The sequence below is a fragment of the Camarhynchus parvulus genome, chromosome 1 (genome assembly GCF_901933205.1).
Source record: "Camarhynchus parvulus chromosome 1, STF_HiC, whole genome shotgun sequence".
NCBI classification, from domain to species: domain Eukaryota; kingdom Metazoa; phylum Chordata; class Aves; order Passeriformes; family Thraupidae; genus Camarhynchus; species Camarhynchus parvulus.
Window position 1 is genome coordinate 86,000,447 of NC_044571.1, and position 19,882 is coordinate 86,020,328.

At 48.5% G+C, this 19,882-nt stretch overlaps 1 protein-coding gene across 1 annotated transcript in view; it reads right to left on the reverse strand.

Moving 5' to 3' along the window:
* CAPN5 (calpain 5) overlaps positions 1-19,882 on the reverse strand; it is a 52,485-nt gene that overhangs the window by 18,925 nt on the left and 13,678 nt on the right. Inside the window, exons 2-3 of the mRNA XM_030958314.1 lie at positions 17,604-17,780; positions 1,652-1,783 (exon numbers count right to left, since the gene is read on the reverse strand). Coding sequence (XP_030814174.1) covers positions 1,652-1,783; positions 17,604-17,765 — 294 coding nt within the window. The 5' untranslated portion in view covers positions 17,766-17,780. The remainder of the gene's footprint in view (positions 1-1,651; positions 1,784-17,603; positions 17,781-19,882) is intronic.

Genomic DNA, 19,882 nt, shown 5'->3' on the forward strand with positions numbered 1-19,882 from the left:
GGCCCATTATTTCTGTCTCTGAGATATTCAGCAAATAATAAATTCTTTACTGTGAGCATGGTGAGACACTGACACAAGTGGCTCAGAGAATTTGAGGATGCCGCATCCCTGAGAGTGTTCAAGGTCAGGTTGGATGGGGCTTTGAGCAACCTGGTCCAGTGAAAAGTGTCCCTGCCTGTGGCAGGGGAGCTGGAACTAAATGGTCATTAGGGTCCCCCCCAACCTATATAATTCTATAAATCAAACCTTTCTGAAAGAAAAGAGAGGGCAGGTAAAAAAAAACCTCTGAGAGTTAAAGCAATGGAAAATGAGAAGTCACAAACATCCACAGCCAAATTGCCAAGGGACAAAAAGCAATGCCCGGCAAACTAAAATAATGAAGTGTCCAAAGGGACCCAGCCTCTGTTTGGTTGGCATTTCCCAGGGCAGAGCTGGAAGTGAATGTTGAGGAAGGATGACAGCTTGCCCACTCACCCTTAGGGGATGTTGATGGCGAGGAACAAGCTAAACAACCCTGTGCATCACCCTTGTGATGAGAGCCACAGCAGTCACCACAGCCACCAGGTAGGAAGTCATACTGCTTATCTAGAAGGCAACAACAGCTATCCTGTTCACATATAAAGAAAACCTCAATTTTAACAAAAAATAGGGATGCTGCAAGAAATCCCTGAGTCTGGTGTTCATGCTCACCACAGGAAGCAGAGACTGGAAGAACCACAGCACACAGAGCAGATATAAAGTTGAGGAGTGGAGGAAACCATCTCAGGCCTGTGGCTGTAGGAGGCTGTGGGTGAAGCCTGCACACACTGGCTGCCTTTTACTGATTTTACAGTAAAATCTGGGAAAAGCTGCTCACAACTTGCTGGTCTCTTGCCCTATGATGACACACACCTGCAGCAGAGTGTGAAGTCCCCCTGCCTTGGCTTTCACAGGGCTGACATCTTGCACAGCTGAGGCCATGGTGCAGATGGGCACAGACTGTCCAAGGAGGTGGCACTGAGCACCTCCTCCCCCTGTACCTCTCTGCTTGCTCCCCAGGCCTGTAGCCCCTTGCTCTGGTGCAGCTCCTTGGTGGCTTTCTGGCACACAGTACATTCCCCTTGCACCCCACACCTGAAGGAACGCTGCCACAAGGTGCCATGCAGCCATGGGACACGCCAGGGATGGATGCTTTGGCAAGCAGTGACTTGGGAGAGATGCTAACAGCCTGAAATCAACCTTTCAGCCCTAGCATGAGGTGTCTCACTGCCAAGGTGGGACACAGTAAACAGCCAAAGAGAGGGGACACCATGGGAACGAGGGAAACAGGGCCTAATGCTGCAGCTGAGCAATTCAATCAACCTGAATTTTGTTCTTCTTGTTAATTTTTGGATTGTTTTGGTATTCAAAAGGTCAGATTTGGGATCTGAAAAACAGGATGGGATCTGATCCACTTGGTTAAGGAGAAACTGGCCAAGGGTTTGTTTGGAGTGTGGTGACTGCAGTCATGATGACTAATGCCCTTTGCAAGTCAGTCTTTTAAGGGAGATTTTTGTACATTATCAGCTTTTCAGGACATGAGGCATCTCTGAGAACCAGTTTTTGACCTGGACAAACACAATGCAAAGCCAAGGTGTTGACAGGCTCTCCCCTGGCATGGGGAATCACTTACCTTCTGCCACAGAGACTCCCGGGATGCCAGGGAGGAGCAGGCAGCCACGAACCAGCAGTTCCCAACCTGGCCCTGGTGCAAGTCATGGGAGCTGATCCCATCCACAAAGAGACGTGGATCATTGCAGATTTCCTGTGGGACAGGAGAAAAACAGACACACTGGCTCAGTGAGCAGACAGGGAAACACAGGGAAATCGGGAGTGGGGCTTCTTGGCAAAGGAAAGTCACTTCCTCTCTTCCTCAGAATCCATGTAAACCTGACCTGCAGCTTTCTGCTGGCCTCGCTCATCAGGCTGGTGGCAGAAGGACCCTGCCCTGCCTTCTGCTCTCACCAGGACATGGGCAGCATCACAAGACCTACTCCCCATTCTGTCCCAGCACCAGTGCAGCTTTGTCATAATTATCCCTGTTGATAATGGTATAGTTTCACACCATTACTGCCCTTCTAAGTCTCCTCTTTCAGATGCCTCTACTCCATGACTGTTTTACAATGAGTGAGGGATCTGCTCTTCCAGACCCTAGCACAGCAGATAAAAAAAATCGGGTGAGACAAAGGCTTTGTAGGTGGGCCAGAAGGATTAAATACTCATTCTGCCACCAAAACCAGGATGGTGGATTGTGCATAGACACCATAGATGGAGAAACTTGGGTAGGAGGCAGCTGGGAAGTAAGATCATCCTTTCAACCATGCATGAAGACCACTGGCTTTTCTCTGCCTGGCTCCTGTCAGGCTGCCCTCCCTGCTTCCCACTCCCACTTAGAGCCTGGCCAAGAAAGCACTTAAATAACAGAGGGTATCAAACAAGCTTCAGGTGACACTCTGCTTTTTTAAAAATCATTTTTTTCCTGCTCAGTCCTGTTTGTAAGTTCACATACAGCTGGAAGCTGGGAGCAGATGGGACAAAGAGCTGAAAGAACCTTTTCCCCTTTGCTATTACATTTAAGCTGAAGAGGAAAAATGAAAAGCAGATTATTATTCTTCCCCCACAACTCCCAATTTTTCAGGCTGGTTGTACACAGACTATGCCACCCTTCCCCACCCCCACGACTTTGCATATGAGGACTTTTATTGCCTCTAGCCACAGATTCATGGAAGGGCTTGGGTTGGAAGGGACTCTAAAGATCACCACGTTCCAAACCCTGCACTCTAGGCAGACACCCCACACACCAGATTAGGTTGCCTAAGGCCCTATCACGGGGATAAAAACCATAAGCACCTCCTGCTATTCCCACCCAACCCAGCCAGCACCAAATACTTCCAAATTAACCTGACACAAACTGGCCAGGATGACACCCAAGGAAAAGGACTAATCCCCCGAAGCTGGCGGCGCAGGATGTTGGGATGAGCGCTAGAGGGAAGCAAGCTGCCAGCAGCAAGGGCAGGAGCTACCGGCGCCTCTCAGCATCACTGAGCGCATCCAGGGACGGCAGAGGAGCGGGCTCAGCTCCTGTTTCACTGCACCGGGAAAGCTCCCAGCAGTGGGGATGCGTCTGCTGCTGGGGGTGGCTGCAAGATAGCTCCTTGTGGTCCTGCTCGCTCTTTATCCCATCTGAGGACCACAGCTGCCCCTTCTGCCCTTGGGGGGATATGAGGATTACAATAAAGGAGTTGCTTGGTATTACACAGACAGGGGAGGAACACAGAGACACAAAATGGTCTGGGTTGGAAGGAATCTCTTAAAGGCTATCTAGTCCAAGTCCCTGCAATAAGTGGGGACATCATCAACTGGATCAGGTTGTTCAGAGCCCAGTCCAACCTGACCTTGAATGTTTCCTGGGGCTGGGACATCGATCACCTCTCTGGGCAAGCTGTGCCAGTGTCCGACCACCCTCTTTGTAAAAAACTTCTTCCTTACAGGTAGTCTAAATCAACCGTCCTTCAGTTTAAAACCACTACTCTTTGTCCTGTCTCAACAGGCCCTGCTAAAAACTTTGTCCCCATCTTTCTTATAAGCCACTCTCAAGTACTGAGAAGCTGCAGTAAGGTCTGCCCTGGAGTGCAGAGCTGGGCTACCACGCTTGCCTGCAGAAGGCCCACACACCACGCTCCAGCCCTGGGACTGAGCCTGGTCCCAGTGAACTCCCAGTGTTCCTAAGCACAGAATCACCAAATCAATGTGGTTATAAGGAATTTCTGGATATCATCCACTCCACAACCCCTAATCAAAGCAGGGTCAGCTACAGCAGGTTGCTCAGGACTGTGTTCAGTCAGGGTTTGAGTATCTCCAGGAATGGAGACTTTGCAACCTCTCTGGGAAGCCTGTGCCAGTTTTTGGACCATCCTCACAGTATCAAGTATTTTCTCATACTTAAATGGAATTTCCTGATTTTCAGTTTGCACACACTGTCTCCTGTACTGTCACTGGGCACCACTGAGAAGTCTGGCTCTGTCTCCTTCATTGCTGGCTCTCCAGTATTTATGGACATTGTTAAGATTCCCCTGAGCCTTCCTTCTCCAGAGTGAAAAATCACAGAACCATTAAGAAGACCTCTAAGATCGTGGAATCCAGCCATTAACCCAGCACTGCCAAGTCCACCATGTCTCTCAGCACCACATCTGTACTTTAATATTTCTAGAGATGGTGATTTCACTGCTGCCCTGGGCAGTGTCTTCCAATGCTTGAACATTCCTTCAGTGATGAAATGTTTTCTAATATCCAATCCTTGTAAAGGGGAGGGCAGCATTGCCTCCTTGTTCTAATGCTGTGGAACTGATTCTTATCAGGATGAGTCTCATCCATGGGTCAGTCTCCCCAGCAAAACCCCCTGGGAAGGTTTGCCATATTCCTTAGACTGGAGCTTACCAATATTAAATTACTTGGATTCTTCAGTCCCTATGGAAGATGCTGAGTTTCCACTCATACATTTTGGACCTGGTCTAGACTGTGTGGCCTCAATCCACTGGGATGACATTCCCTGTATTCTTTCTGGCTGTACTGAGGTGGGAGCCAAGGACCAAGGCACTGCTTCAGCCAGGCTGCAATGCCCCAGGACTGCATGGAGCACACAGGACTCCATGGCCCTGGTGTGTGATGCAGAGCACACTCGGAGCCATGGAGCACCATGCCCACGTACACAGGTGGTTGATGGACAAGATACCAGTGGGAACTAGGTCAAAAAGCCAAGAAAAGCTTTGGAACATTTAGTGCTACTTTTCCTGTGAAAAGTGCTGGAAGTGATAAGGAGCTTGTTCTGCAGCCAGATGGAATTACAGGGCCTGGGATTTGCATGTGCAAAGGGAGGAGAGAAGCAGAGATTCCCAGACCACAGAAGGTCATGACCTTGGTTTCCTCCCCTCCCTACCATGCAGCAGACAGAATCCAGGTGAGCAATAACATTTATCCAGGCAGCAAACACCAGGTCACCCTCCCAGCACCATGACCCTGAGAGGGGAGGGCAGCACACCAACATCTACACCCACACACACTCTGGGGCCTTCTGGGTTCAGGCTTCAGCCACAGCAGAACCAGCTCAAACTGCCTCTTCCACTTGAGGTTTCAGCAGACAGGAACTCCATCCTGTTTTTCATTTATTACAGCCTGATCCTGGGTGCTCCTGGTCTGGACACAGATGGAGAGCAGGACGGAACAGGGAGGGGAAGCCAAAAGCCATGGCTGCAGGGAAGCAATGGTTTTAATGTGTGGTTCTTAACTCTCACTTGGCCAAGGGAGCCATCCATGTCTCTTTACCCCTAAAGAGAACTTATCTTGCAGGATCCCAAGAATCACCAAATCATTGAGGCTGGAAAAGCCCTTAAGATCACCAAGGCCAACCATTAATCCAACATTTCCATGTTCACCACTAGATCATGTTGCCAAGTGCCACACCTACATGTTCTCTGAACACTTCTGGAGATGGTTATTACAAGGAACCGAAGCACCATCAGAGATGATCTGCCCTCCCTAAAATTGTCTCCTGAAATGCCTGCAGAGCTCCAGGCAACAAAACACAATTTAGAGAAAGCCTGTGTGGATGGTTCTATGGAAAGATTCAGATTGATAACACAGAGAGGGCCAAAATAATGATTCAAAGTTCTGGTGATTCATATCCTCCCTCCTCCAATGGATGTGGGGCAGAGGTGGAAATCAGAGCCAGAGCAGGTCCCTGTCGATGAGGGACTGATTGCAGAGGTCTGGCTTATGAGAGCCCAGATTGGAACAGTTTGCTTCCTCTGGCTTTGGGTTTTTGAAGTTCGTTAAGGAAAAAAAATACCCAATCAGAGCGATTATCTTGTACTTTTTTGCTTCCCACCCAAAAGCACATGGTCTTTCCCTCTGCTCTCCCTTTAGGGATACCTTCCCAAAACACACACAATTTTCTTCCAAATACATTTGAAGCAGAAAATATCTTCCTCACCTTCTCCAGCCAGTCCAGTTCCACACAGGGCTGTAAGGAGAAAATCACTCTCTAATTTGCTTTATAATTTGTGACTGTTTTACCATAAATGTTTCCTGGTGCAGGTTTCTGAGATTCAGATTCACTGGGGATCTGGATCATGTCCAGCCAGATGTGGGGAGGGAAAAGCTATGGCAGGAGGAGGAATAACCACGGGAGATGCAACATCTGCTGCAAGCCAGGACCATTTTTTGCTAACAAGATTTTGTAAGGAACAGACTAGTCTAATTTCATTGCAGAGCCTGGCTGTTTCAGAACAATGCCTTCACTCAGACTTGCAAAATCAGCAAAATGATCTATTAGCATGGCTGCATTCCCTCCCTCCCTTCTGAGCAACTGGGAACCGAAAGGATTCTGTCTTAAATGTCACTCACACAGACAAGAGAGCAAGAGGCTCCCAGGCATGGCGAGCACTGGTGACACAGCAGACACAAAGGTCCCTGTGTTGCCCTGCTGCAGGTATCTGCAACTGGGATGTGATTTTGCAAAAAGAAGAAGTAATAAAATTTGCACCAGGGTGACAAAGGAAAGGGAAACGGGGTGAATTTAGAATACCAGGTGCTTATGCTTTCAGACAGATTAATATAGGATTATAGAATCATGGAGTGGTTTGGGTTGGAAGGGACCTTAAAGATCACTTCTCTTCAACCCCCTGCCATAGGCAAGGACACCTTCCACTAGAGCAGGTTGCTCAAACCCCATCCAACCTGGCCTTGAACACTTTGAGGGATGGGACATCCACTGCTTCTCTGGGGAACCTGTGACAGTGTCTCACCACCCTTACTATAAAAAACTGTGTTGTTATATCTACTTTTGATCCATCCTTTTCAGTTTAAAGCCATTATCCCTTTGCCCTGTCACTACAGGCTCTGCTAAAAAATATATACTTGGCAGATCAGCTTCCCACACATGCAAGGAGGGTAGGCTTGGCTGGGAATATCTACACCCTACAGAACTGTTTGTGGGGGTTTGTATTGCCTCAGTCAGGCATCCCTAATGCTAATCCACTCACAGTATCTCAGTGTGTACACATTTGTATTGTTATCAGCTCCCACACCATGCAGAGGGCACTGGACACTCCACCCACAGCAAACAGGACTTGCTTGTGAAGGGAGGCATCCCAAAACACATGCTCCCCACAAACTCCTTGACTCAGTTTGTGTACCACAGCATCACGCAATGGCATTTGTTCTGGCACCAGGAAGAATGGGGCAGTGTTTGTTTTGGCACCAGGAAGAGCAGGGACAGAGGCAAATAAGATCTAAAGGTCAGTTTGCAGGACCTTATCAGGTCTCTCTGCAGTTTTATCTTCCGGGTATCCAAAGTACAAAGGCACCCAAAAAAGGATAAAGCAAAAAGAGAGGTGGAGAGCCACAAGAGGCTGAGAGAGTACTGCACTTCCCCAGGAGCAGATGGAGAGGGACTGGAAGGAGAATGGCACAACTACAGAGACTCCAGACCTTTCATTCCTCCCACATGCCCTTTCCAGGGATGCACTTGGGAAGTCTCACCATAACTCCACCCAGGACTTCTTCAGTCCACCCAGCCAAGACTGATGCAGAGGCTGGCACAGCCTGGCTTTTAGCATCACCACACATCCAGACACAGCCCTCCCCAGGCCATCTCTCCCACAGCAAGTGCTTTTGTCTGGTGGCAAAGCCACTAAGGAAAAAAACCTTCCTGGATACCAAGAGCCCTGAGGGCTGCAGAAGTCACTGCAAAAGCAGGAAAATCTTCACACGGCTCACCAACAAACTGGGGGATGGGATGCTCAGAGCAGTGAGAGGACATGTGAGGAAGAGGAAAGAAGCTCCCAAGGCTGTTTAACACCTTCTGACAGATACACCTCTCTGACTCAGCACAAGTTGCTGGCCATCTTTGCCCAAGTTCCCCCACCCTCCATCACATCCCAGTCTTGAGCTCTCCTACAGATCTCCTTTGACCCCCTTCCCCTGGGAAGGACTTGCGTTGTGAACCAACCCTGGTTTGGCAGTATTGTGAGTTTAAAATACACCCACACTCCAAAGCCTGTCCTCCCACATGGCACACCCTGCTCTCAGTTGCTCCAACACTTTTAGTTGTGAGGTCTGCTTTGGCTTGAAACTGTGAGCAAGAAGCCCCAGACTTGGAGGATCACAGGCATGCAGGTACAAGTGAGGGACCACAAACCACAGGCAGGAGCCCTGAGGATGCTGCACACCTTGCACCACTTTTGAGCCATCAGTCCCCAACCTGGAGGATGCAGAGGTGGGGCCATGCTGGTGGAAAGGGAGGAGCCTATCCAAGTAAGTCCGGCTGTGAAACACTACAGTATTTCAGGAGGAATGCTCCAAACCCAGCCAGTGAAATCCTGCAGCAAGCTGATGTGGCCACGAGCTCAGCTGCTCTGTTTCTGCCTCCAAGCAACATAATTCAGCAGCTGCTCTGCCTGAACCCCAAATCCTGTGTCGCACTGAAAGCCAATCCTCTAAAACAGGATTTAGAAATCTAAATTGTGCAAGGGTTTTCTGTTGGTTTTGTTTGTTTGTTTTTAATTAACCAAAGAGCCAAGTTATTGATGGGAAAAGAAGAACTGGAAGCTGCCAAGGAAAACTACCTCCACACTCCATTGTGCATATCTCAGATCAAAATCTCCAAACTGCTTTTCTGTGGGGACACCTCCCACACCCTCTTGAGCCATACTCTCTCCATTTCCTTCTCCCAGGGCAAGGAAATACCCTTTGGTTTGTGATTGTGTCCCATTCATAGCACCTCCATTCAAAAACAGGACTTGACCTCACCACAATCTAAATTAATCCCTGACTATGCAAAGATGATGAAAAATGAGGTTATCATGAGTTTAAGCCATTTAAAGAAACTACTTCCAGCCCACGCCTATTCTGGTTATTCATACACTGGGTGTAGCTTTACAAACAGAATCCTGTTTTATGAGAAAACCACCCTCTAGAGATGTGGAGTCATGAGCTTCTGCTAACTGGGAGAAGGGACATTAATTCTTATGTAACTCTGTCAGTGGCATTTGCATCAGACCACAGTCAAAATTTAACCCCCCATGACCACTCCCCATTAAGATGGTTTGTTCATCCTTTTCCTTCTTGGATGGGGACTGGGAGGAATGCATCACTGAGCAGTGGTTTCTTCACAAAGATCCAGAAACATCAAAGAAGCACTGTTTTATATTTCCACTCACACACACTCACTCACAAACTCACACAGTTGCACAGTCACACACACACTCACACTCTTTGTATTTTATTTTCCTTCTGCAAGAGGCAGCACCATGCCTGATCAAGTCTTTTCAAGGGCTTCAGTGAAAGACACTTGCTCCAGCAGGACACCTGCCCTTAACACAGGCAAATCACCCCAAAATCCCATCCTCTCTCCCAAAATCCCATCCTCTCTGAAGGCTCAGAGATTAGAGCTCACGGGCAGTGCAGAAACTCCCAGCTTGCACCAAGATTAAAAGCTTTGGCTGATCCAGAGTGTGCACCCAGCTCTGGGAACCCCACCATAAGGAGGACATGGACCTTGCTTGCTGGAGCAAGTCCAGAGGAGACCACAAAGATGCTCGGAATGCTGAAGCAGCTCTGCTATGAAGATAGGCCGAGAGAGCTGGGGTTGCGCACTCTGTAGACAAGAAGGATTCAAGGAGAACTTAGAGCTCCTACCAGCGCCTAAAGAAGCTCCAAGAGAGCTGGAGAGGGACTTTTGACAAGTGCATGAAGTAACAGGACAAGGAGGAATGGCTTGAATGGCTGTAAACTGAATAAAATCAAGTTTAAGCTAGATAATAGAAAGAAATTCTTTCCTGTGAGAATGGTGAGGCACTGGCACAGGTTTCCCAGACAAGCTGTGGATGCCCCATCCCTGGGACAGGTTGGATAAGGCTTTGAGTGGTGAGGAACACATTCAGTGCAGGTATCTTGGTGAGCAGCTGCAGTGTGAGCTCTGGGGAGAGGGAGCCCAAGCCTGAGACAAGAGGCTGTGAACTGCTGACCAAGGAACAAAGGGCACCTGTATCCCGTCCATGTGACCTAGGAGACTCTCCAGGCTTTTCCATGCTTGGACTGTGAGAGGATAAAAACATAAGGTTTCCTTTGTTCGGGGTCCCTCCTCAGAGGCAGCTGCTCAAGCTGTTATTTTATCTGCACCAAGATGAAATCATTTTAATTATCCAGATCTCTGAGACTCTGTTCTGGGAAAGCTGGGGTCACAGTAAGAAAACCTGCTCTGACCATGAGGGCAGGGAGCCAAGTGGGGCACCCACTGTCTCCCTGGAGCTGCCCCCTACAAAGGGGTCTTGGTCCCAGCACAGGTGGTGGGAGTGTGACTGCCAGAGTGGCTCCTGGATGGCTGGACAGGGAAGTTTCCTTAACACTGAGCAACCAGGTCTAGTGGAAGATGTCTCTCCCATGGCAGGGAGGTTGGAACTAGGTGATCTTGAAACCAAACCACTCTGTGGTTCTGTGATAAGCAGCTCTGTAATTGCTCCACAGGACAAATATCCCCTCCAGGACCCCAAAGCCCAGTCCGGGAGGGAGAGTTTGCACATTCCCTGCCACGGAGCTCAGAGGCAGTGGATGGCCAGGACTCCTTTCTGTGACACCCTCTGCTATTGTTCTGCTCTTCCTCATTACCAATACAGTAATTTCTTGTCACCAACACGCAGCTGCACTTAGAAGCACTAAGAAGCACGCCATGAATCTAATCCAGGGATTTTACCATCACTTTTGCTTTTAAGGCCGTGTCCTTCTGATGCTGAGGACAGAGCAGACTGGCTGGAAATTTCTTATCCAAGGCTGCACTAGTGCCAAGCAGCTTATCAACTCCAGTCCTCACTGGGGCTAAGGGGGAGAGTGTGCTTGCCTGGCACCGTGAGGCCGTGGCCCTGGGGGGATCTGGCGAGACCTGCTGGAATGCAGCCAGGGTCAGCATCACATCTAATGGGAGCAGAGACCTTTTAAAAGAAGTGCAAATAATAACAATGAATCTCTTGTTCATCCTTGAGGGATGGAGTAGCCTATGAATGGCTTAAAAATGTAAAAACAAGGTCAATTCAGAGATTGTATTAAATGATGATCAAATCTTTTCCTGGCAAGGAACAGCCAGACTGGAAATCAGCTGCAGTTTTACTGAAAACAGCAGATAAATTAACAGGCAAATGGCTCATAAATTCTTAAGATGAGAAATGCAAAGGTCTGGAAGGATTTTAACCCCTGTGATGGACCCCAGGCAGAGTCTGTTGACTCTGTTCAGAGGAGATGATCCTTCAGTCAATCCAGAAGCACAGAGGAGCCCCAAAGTCAACACTAACCCCAAGCATTCTTTGGGAGATGCCAAAACTGAGAGAGACAGGCCAAGACACTGCAAAAAGCTCAGTAAAGACACCTCTGGAGCACAGAAGTTAGTATTTTAGTCTTTCTGGAAGAAACACCTCCAAGTGGGACACCAGAAGGTTTTTGCACCCAATTGCCATTGCCAGCGTAAGTGCCTCCCTGCTAAACTCTTGGTGAACTTCAGAGAGGAAAGAACTACAAGAACCTAACCTCTGTCCTCCCCATTATCTTCACTCTTGTGTTTTTGCCAGCTTCCCAGCCTGCACTACACACTGGGGAAACAACCTTTTAGTGCAGAAACTTGTGGGCAGGGAAGTGCTGGTCCTGCTTTTAGTCAATTAGTTCATTGACTCTTTTCCCCTTCCAGGAAACCCCCAAGGGGATTGACTGTACAACCCTCATACAGCAAGAGAAAACAGCTAAGTGCTTAATAGTGTAAAGAAGAGTGGAGGTAAGAGATGCTCTCCCATCCTGCAGCACCTCCTCCAAAGACAACAGCATCCAGTCCAGGAGACAATGGGCATAACATATCCTGCATGACAGGACAAGGGAGAATGGCTTTAAGGTGAAACAGGGCAGATTTAGATTAGGTATTAGGAGGAAATTCTTCTCGGCAAGCGTTGAAGGCCAGGCTGCATGGGGCTCTGAGCACCCTGGTCTAGTGGAAGGTGTCCCGGCCCAAGGAACTCGAGGATCTTTAGGATCCCTTCTAACCCAAACCATTCTATGATTCTGTGAATGGACAAAACCCCTATACACAAGTCACAGGTAGGTATATACCAAGAAGGCAGGGAATGGCTATTGAAAAATCCTATTTTCTTGGTTTCTAAAACAAGAGTTCTCTTGTCTGTCTGGGAAAAAATCTCAGGGCTGTGACTGAGAGCATCTCTCCCCAGTGCCATACTAGGGCTGAAAATGCCATGGTCCTAGTGCCCTAAGATCTCCTGCTTCCATAATTTTTCCCAAAACACTTGGCTTGTCTTTCTCCCCCACAACTACTCCCTCAGGCTTTCCCCTCCAAATGACATTGCCCTCATCCAGGCAAAATAATATTACCATTTTGCAAGAATCTACCTTTATGCTCTTTAATCAGTGACAATCTCCCCTGACAATTAATTCCTGCAGAGATAATTCAGCGCTTGCAACTAAATACTGGAGAGAGATAAAAATACTGAGAAAAAGGTATGGAGGAAAAAACTCTTCCCCTGAAGATTGGGAGGGGGTAGACTTCATCCAAGAGAGTTTCTCTGGTGGTTGCAACCATCCAGGCTTGAACTCACAGTGCAGGGATGCAGCTCAGGTTCAACAATGACCACAGGTCACCTTGAGCCACACAGCCACTGTGACACTGCTTGGACAGGAATACACTCAGCACACGGCAGCCCACCTGCCTCCCAGAACAGGGAGGAAAACACCATCTCCATGCTCAACCTTGCTCCCTGGGACGAGCTGAAGGACCAGAACATGCAGCTCATGCAGTTCAACATCACACCTGTGCATGATGTAAGCTAAGAGATGCTCTCCCATCCTGCAGCACCTCCTCCAAAGACAACAGCATCCAGTCCAGGAGACAATGGACATAACATATCCTGCATGACAGGAAAAGGGAGAATGGCTTTAAGGTGAAACAGGGCAGATTTAGATTAGGTATCAGGAAGAAATTCTTCCCTGTGAGAGTGGTGAGACACTGGACCAGGTTGTCCTGAGAAGCTGTGGATGCCACATCCACCAGGCTTCATTTGCTTCCCACAGGCGCAGGGATGCCCAAATTTGTCCTGGCTGGTGACCCACCCCAGCAGCAGGTCATAGCTTGGCAGGCTGAATGCGAACTAAGTGTCCCCCTTGCTGCAGAGAGAAAACAAGCCCTGGGTAAGGCCCACAGGTGTTAAAGACAGACCCTAACCAAAGCCTGTAGCAATCCCATGGCATCATGGAAGCACTCTGTACCCAAGGAGAGAACCTGGGACAGTGATGATTAGAAGAGATTAACTCTTTCCCCACAGGGTAGATGAATCTCTTCTACCATACACCATCATCATTTTTCCCACAGGGGATCAACAGACACAGCAGATGCCCTTATTTTTGCCATCCATCCTGCACCTCATTCATCCTCTTCTACTCATCTTTGTGCTACCCCTTCTTATTTACCCACCTCCCAACCATCCAGACCCGCTCACCCAAAGCACACACCAATCCTCTCACTTCCATGGTGCGCTGCCAGCACTCCTGTCCCAAAAGGGGAGGGCAAAACTCAGCTTGAGGACCAGGCTGAGATTTCCACTGGAAGTGGTTCTACTTGCTGGATATAGATTTCCCTCTCCTTTGCACAGCAGCATACAGAGCACAAGGGAAAGAAGTTTCAAGCAAGGTGTTGGGATTTGGGCTAAGCTCAAAAGTTCTGCTTAATTTTTAATGCAGCAGCCGAGTGCTGCTGCCAAAAGGAGCTGCTGATGCTGCCTGAGTGATCTCCAAAATCTGCTTTGGCAAGGCAACAAGCAGCCAGCTTTGTTTTTAAGTGGATTCACTAACAGGGCTCTCCAGGACCCCCTTCCCTGCCCAGGCTGATGCCGTGGCGTCCCTCCCTCCGAAGCACTCCAGTAATTGGCTTTCTGGCCTCGCCGGGCCACATCACGAAGGCGTCCAGCAAACAACCACCGGAGCCAAAACACGATTAGAGGGCTCAAACAGCTGCTCCCTCTGCAAAGATCTGGCATCCAGAGCAGGGCTGGAGGCCAAGGAAAGCAGGGAGGGAGGGAGGACACCCTGCTGGAAATAATAAGGCTGAACCAGTTCCAGGAAAGGCTGCAGTGCCGGATGCAGGAGGAAGTTGAAGCAAAACAGCCTGACCAGGGAAGGGACCAGAGCTGTTCTTCATCCTCTCCCTTTCCCCTCTGCCCAGAAAAACCACAAACAAAAGGGAAAGCACTGCACAGATTGGGAGTTTTGTTTTTTGCTGTTTTTTTTTTGCCAAAGAAGCCTCCAGCTTTGGGAGTGCATGGAGGAACAGATAGGATGCTGGAAGAATAGCTGGGGAGGCAGAGATGCACACACAGAGGACGGACTGTATAGATCTATACTAGCACCATGGAAGTATGAGGAAATAAGATTCTGCCTCTGCCAAAGCACATTCCCAGCACCCCAGTGAGTTCACTGAGGTTGCTTTTCACATGCAAGTGCTTTATCTGAAAAATCACAGAATGATTTTCATTCAGAAGGACCTTCAAGATCACCTAGTTCTGATTGCCCTGCTGTGGCCAGGAACACCTTCCATCAGACCACATTGCTCAAACCCATCCTACCTGGCCTTGAACACTTCCAGGAATATAGCAGCTACAGCTTCTCAGGGTACAATTTATCTCCTACATCTCATTTCTTTCCGCAGATCACAAATTACAACTTTTCTGAGAAAGCAAGTGGTTGTTTTTAATAGTGGACAGCTTTTATTTTCATTCTCCACCCACTCTGTTCTCACAGCAAAGCCAGAGACACTATGAGCTCTTATGTTTTATCACAGTTTTAGCTCAAGCACTCCAGAACAACCCCATGGCCATGGCCCCGAGAGATAAAAGTATGTGCACACCATCCCTTCCCTGTAAACAGTATTCCTGGGACTGAGGATTCCATTTCTTGGTAAGGAAATCCCCAAAACAGCATCTGCCAAAAGCTGGGAGTATCACTACTTGCATTTTTCTGAAAGAGATTTAACTGTGATTGCCTGAGATAAGATCTGCTGGTCGTAATAGAAACAAGATGTTCCTGTGGCTTAATAACTGCACCGTGACATTCAATAGCACACAAGCAGAACAGTTGATTTAAGCTTCATGGACATTTTGGACTCTACTGAATCCTGCATTAACTTGGAAAAGCTGATAGTGATTGCTTTCTTGCAGAAGATGCTGGGATTTTTCCTGGACTCCCTCCCTTGGAAAGCCAGTATGAATTCAGGCAGAATCAGGTCCAGCAACTAAAAATGTCATTTTGCATTTTCTGCTGGCACAAAGCAATTCTCCCTGTGAAATTGAGTTACTTTTGCTGAAATGGACAATTGAAAGAAAGAACATAGAGAAATGCTTTTGAGAAAGAGGTTTCTCGAAACTTCAGCAGCAAACAGGGCAGGTGTGAGCTCATATTCTGTTTTTAATGGTGATTCTGTGGTCAAGGCAGCTGAGTAGGTTGGATCAAACAATCCTACCAGACCAGTGAGTCTGCCACTGCTCAGCATGCATTCCTTCTGGCACCCAAACTGCTGGCAAAATTCCCTTTATCTGGTGCAGAGGCAGCAAAACAAGGACCACCTCTGTGTCTTGTTAAGCCACAGGACCTTGCTGGCACAGGGGACCCACTTCCAGCCTCCATTCCCACTGACAGAAAGAGCCCTGGTTCAACATTCTATGCTAATTGCTTTAATGGTCCCCTCCTACTCAAACAGTTCTCTGATCCTATGAAACTGCAGAGCTGGGTGGCTGGAAAAAGTCTGAATTCACTCTCTGTTTCAGCAGGGATGGGTCTGAACTAGGTGAGCATGACACCTTGCAGATGAGGCTCAGAAAGCTTTCTTAGAAAGAACTCATGCTCTGCAGAGCAAGGCAGCAGAGGATAATACCTGCCCGAACACCAAGGACTACAAGTGAGATAAAAGGCAGAAAAGCAGATGGAGAAAAGCTCTGAGATGCTCAGCAGAACACAAGCAATCTCTGTCCCTCTGCAAAGAGATCCCACCCTCTGTCTTTAGACGTGGGGCTGAAGTAATGTGTGTGACCTGACTGCAAATCAACAAGGGGATCTCAAATACATCCCCACCTTTTAGTCCCAGAGAAAGTTGTTTAGAAAGTCTCAGCTATCACTTGCCTGCTGTATAAATGGGATGTGCACAGCGTGCTTATGTTGGCCCCCACAGTGAGACCAAACCATGGTCGGCCCTGTCTTCAGAAGGCAGCTGTGCACAAAGCCTCTTTTCCTTCCAGCAGACAAGGGGAGTAAACTAAAACACACACAGGGCTTTGCACAAATCCAGTGTCCAGGCAGAGCTGGAGTGGAAGACACAAAGGCAGAGCAGAGGGAAGTGAGGTCTCCTCCCACAAGGAGCCCAGTGGGATGCTGGAGGGCTCAGCCCCTCTGGCCACACAACAAGAGTCAGTTCAGCTCCCTCTCTCCCTTCACACAAAGCCTTTTGTGCACCCCCTCCAGACTGCCCTCACCCAGACAGACACAGCACTGTCTTGTGGGAGGCCAGCTGATTTTCTGGGCTGTCAGCGGGGGCGAAGACGATGACGGCAGCTCAGGCAACCCCACAACACTCAAATGCCACCAAGTCACGTGTGGAAACGCACAGGCTGGGCAGAGAGGGCTGCTGCTCCCCACAGGGAAGGAAGGAAACACAGGTGTGTGAGATGCTGGGATACTGCCACTCCCCAGCCACAATTATCACTGCTACCTGGGACTCCTTGTGCTTCATGGCAGTCAGAGCTCTGCGCTCATGGGCAACTCCAAGCTGACAGCCATAACAAGACATACAAATTCCCCATAGTGCCCTCAGGTCCTGATGTGCATCCTTTGGGCTGGCACTGAGGACTGAAGAAGAGGAAGTGGCAATGCTGGGGACAGGCAACGTCATCCCCAGCCTCCTGCAACCTGCCTTCATGTCAGACACAGCAGCATAGAGGAGAGCCAGAGGACATGGTTTTTGTACAGAAGAGGAACGATGGGTACGACCACTCTCTTCCCCAAAGATGCCCAAACCATCTCACCTACCCAAAGCTTATCTTCTTTTTCCCCTTCCAAATGGACCACCAAGAGTATTCCAGTGGAAGGGGTCCCTGCCCTTGGAAGGAGAGTTGGAACTAGTTCTTTAAGGTCTCTTCCAACTCAAACCATTCTGTGATTAAGAAATAACACTCTGCCTTGCTGGACCCACCAGCCTTACAGGAGTACACAACACCAACCCAGCTGCAAACCATCTCCCTGGTCTATGCATGGAGAAACTGGGTCACAGAGGACCTCACTGGATGCAGAGAAGCTTGGACCTGAGTGCAGCAGGTCTCCCTGGCACCCTAGAGGCTCACAATATCAGGTCTGGGTAAATAAATAAATGCTGTTGAGGAGAGGAGATGTCGACTGGGGCTTGACAGCCTCGGTGAAGGGCGCACTGTGCATTTTTAGGGACATCTGAAAGCAGAGATGGTAGAAAGCAGTGCTGAGGGGCAAGGGGATGGCACACTTACTTTGGGTCGCTTCCACTGGATGCCCTGAATCCTTGACTTGTAGAAGAGGGAGTCATCATTGGCAGGGAAGAGCGGGTCCTCGAAGAGCTGCTTCCGCCGCTGGCACTCCTTCTTCAGCGAGGTGTAGCGCTGGTTCTCGTAGGGCTTCACTGAGGAAAACATCCTTCCCCACCGGCTCTGGAGGACAGGCAGAGCAGCAATGAGACAGGGCACGGTCTGCCCAGGGACACTCAACCCTCCTCTGCCACTCTTGAGTGGCAGCACCAAGACATGATGGCTGAAGACAACCACCTCTGAGCCCAAGTGTACCTTGTTGATCCGTCAGGGTTGGGACTCCCATTTATCCCCCAAGCTGGCCAAACGACACCAAACCAGGCATAGCAGTAGATAGTAACTGGTGCCCTGCTTCTCAACAAATTTGTAACTCATTTGGGAAAAACACAGCCCTCAGAGGCAAAGGAGGAAGAGACACCCCTGCAAGATGGGTGTGCACAGCTGTGGGGGCTGAGCCCTACCCAGAGCACCCCCACCACAGAGCCTCAACTCACAAAACTCTGCATTTCATGATTTTGTCAGAGACACCAATTTCTCAGCAGACTTTATCAGATTGGGTTTTAATTAAAAAAAAGGTCTCCTGGCAGAGCGCTGCATGTTTCTGGATTAATTACTCTTTCCTGACAAGCGTCTTGCTTCCAGGGCAGAGATGCGCATTTAGCAATCCAGACAACAGCAGGAAACCATTGCTCAAATGCCCCCCAGAGAGAGATCGGCACTTCTCCACCACCCCTGCCTTTCGGTCACTGGGTACCAACTCCTTTGCTCAGGCACAAGGAAAAGGAGTGCTCTGTATAGCTCCCCACTACCTAATCACAGACTTCCTCCCAGAACTCCTTCCATAAAGTTTCTCTGTATTTATTTTTAACAGACATGTACAATCCTTATCTCTTCCCAAAATGGGATGTCCTTTTTCAAAAGCTGGCCATTAGTGACCTCAGTCTGGAAGTATCTAGTGTGGTTTCCTAAAGAAATGGGAATGTTCGTGCTACATAACCCTGGAAGCATGGAATCATTCAGGTCGGAAAGGACCTCTAAGGTCACCTATGCACCAACCCAGCAGTGCCAAGCCCACCACTAAAGCACTCTCCTAAGTGACATAATCCCAGCTTTAGTCTCCAACATGGTAAAACTAAGGGTGCTCCATCCAGTGGGTGGGTGCATCCAGCAGGCTGACCTCTCATCGCTCCTGGTGAGACATATAGAAACCATATGCTTGCTGTGGTATCACAACATGTGGTGGGATAACGAAGTTGTGATAATGGCTAATCAGAAGCAGCTAATTTGTAAACATCCCAAAACCCAAGGATTATTTGATCACTGATGGTTGGCACCAATTTAAGCAGCAGTGTGACATCCCTTGTTAATGAACCACTAGGATTAGCAGAAGGAAAGTAGGTGTCTGAGAGCTAAACTAATGCCCATTCTGATGCTCCAGGAGCATTGCCCACCCAGCCAGCCTTCTCTCCTCCGGGAGAGACAAAAACACTTCACTTATGGAAAGCTGAAGAGCAATGTTTTAATTGACAACATTTATCAGCTTGATTAGCAGCACAAGTGCTCATCACTCAAAGCTTAAGTGAACCCAAAATAATCCCCTTGCTGGCTGCTCCACAGGTCTGTGCTACTGAGGAGGAATTGCAAAAGCAGCTCATGGGGATTTTCTCCCTCCCATCAGTACCAGATGCTTTCCAGCATCCCAGATGATACAAAGAGGGCCAAGTGCATCACCTGCCCTCAGAAAAGCCTTAAAAATAAATGGCCTGATATAAACCTCTAGCCATGATATTTTCTGAAAAATCCTTTCCTTAGGATTTTTCTCCTGAGAAGCTGAGAGGCCTCAGGAACAAAATGTAAAACAATAGTTGTCTGCTGCTGTGGAATGCAACAGGTGGATCTGTGATTGGTCTCGTGTGGTTGTTTCTAATTAATGGCCAATCACAGTCAGCTGGCTTGGACTCTCTGTCTGAGACACAAGCCTTTGTTATCATTCCTTCTTTTTCTATTCTTAGCTAGCCTTCTGATGAAATCCCTTCTTCTATTCTTTTAGTATAGTTTTAATGTAATATATATCATAAAATAATAAATCAAGCCTTCTGAAACATGGAGTCAGATCCTCGTCTCTTCCCTCATCCTGGGACCCCCGTGAACACGGTCACATAAACCCCCAAATAATACACCAAATTTACTCCTTGTGGAAAGGCTGACAGCCTCATTGAGCAATC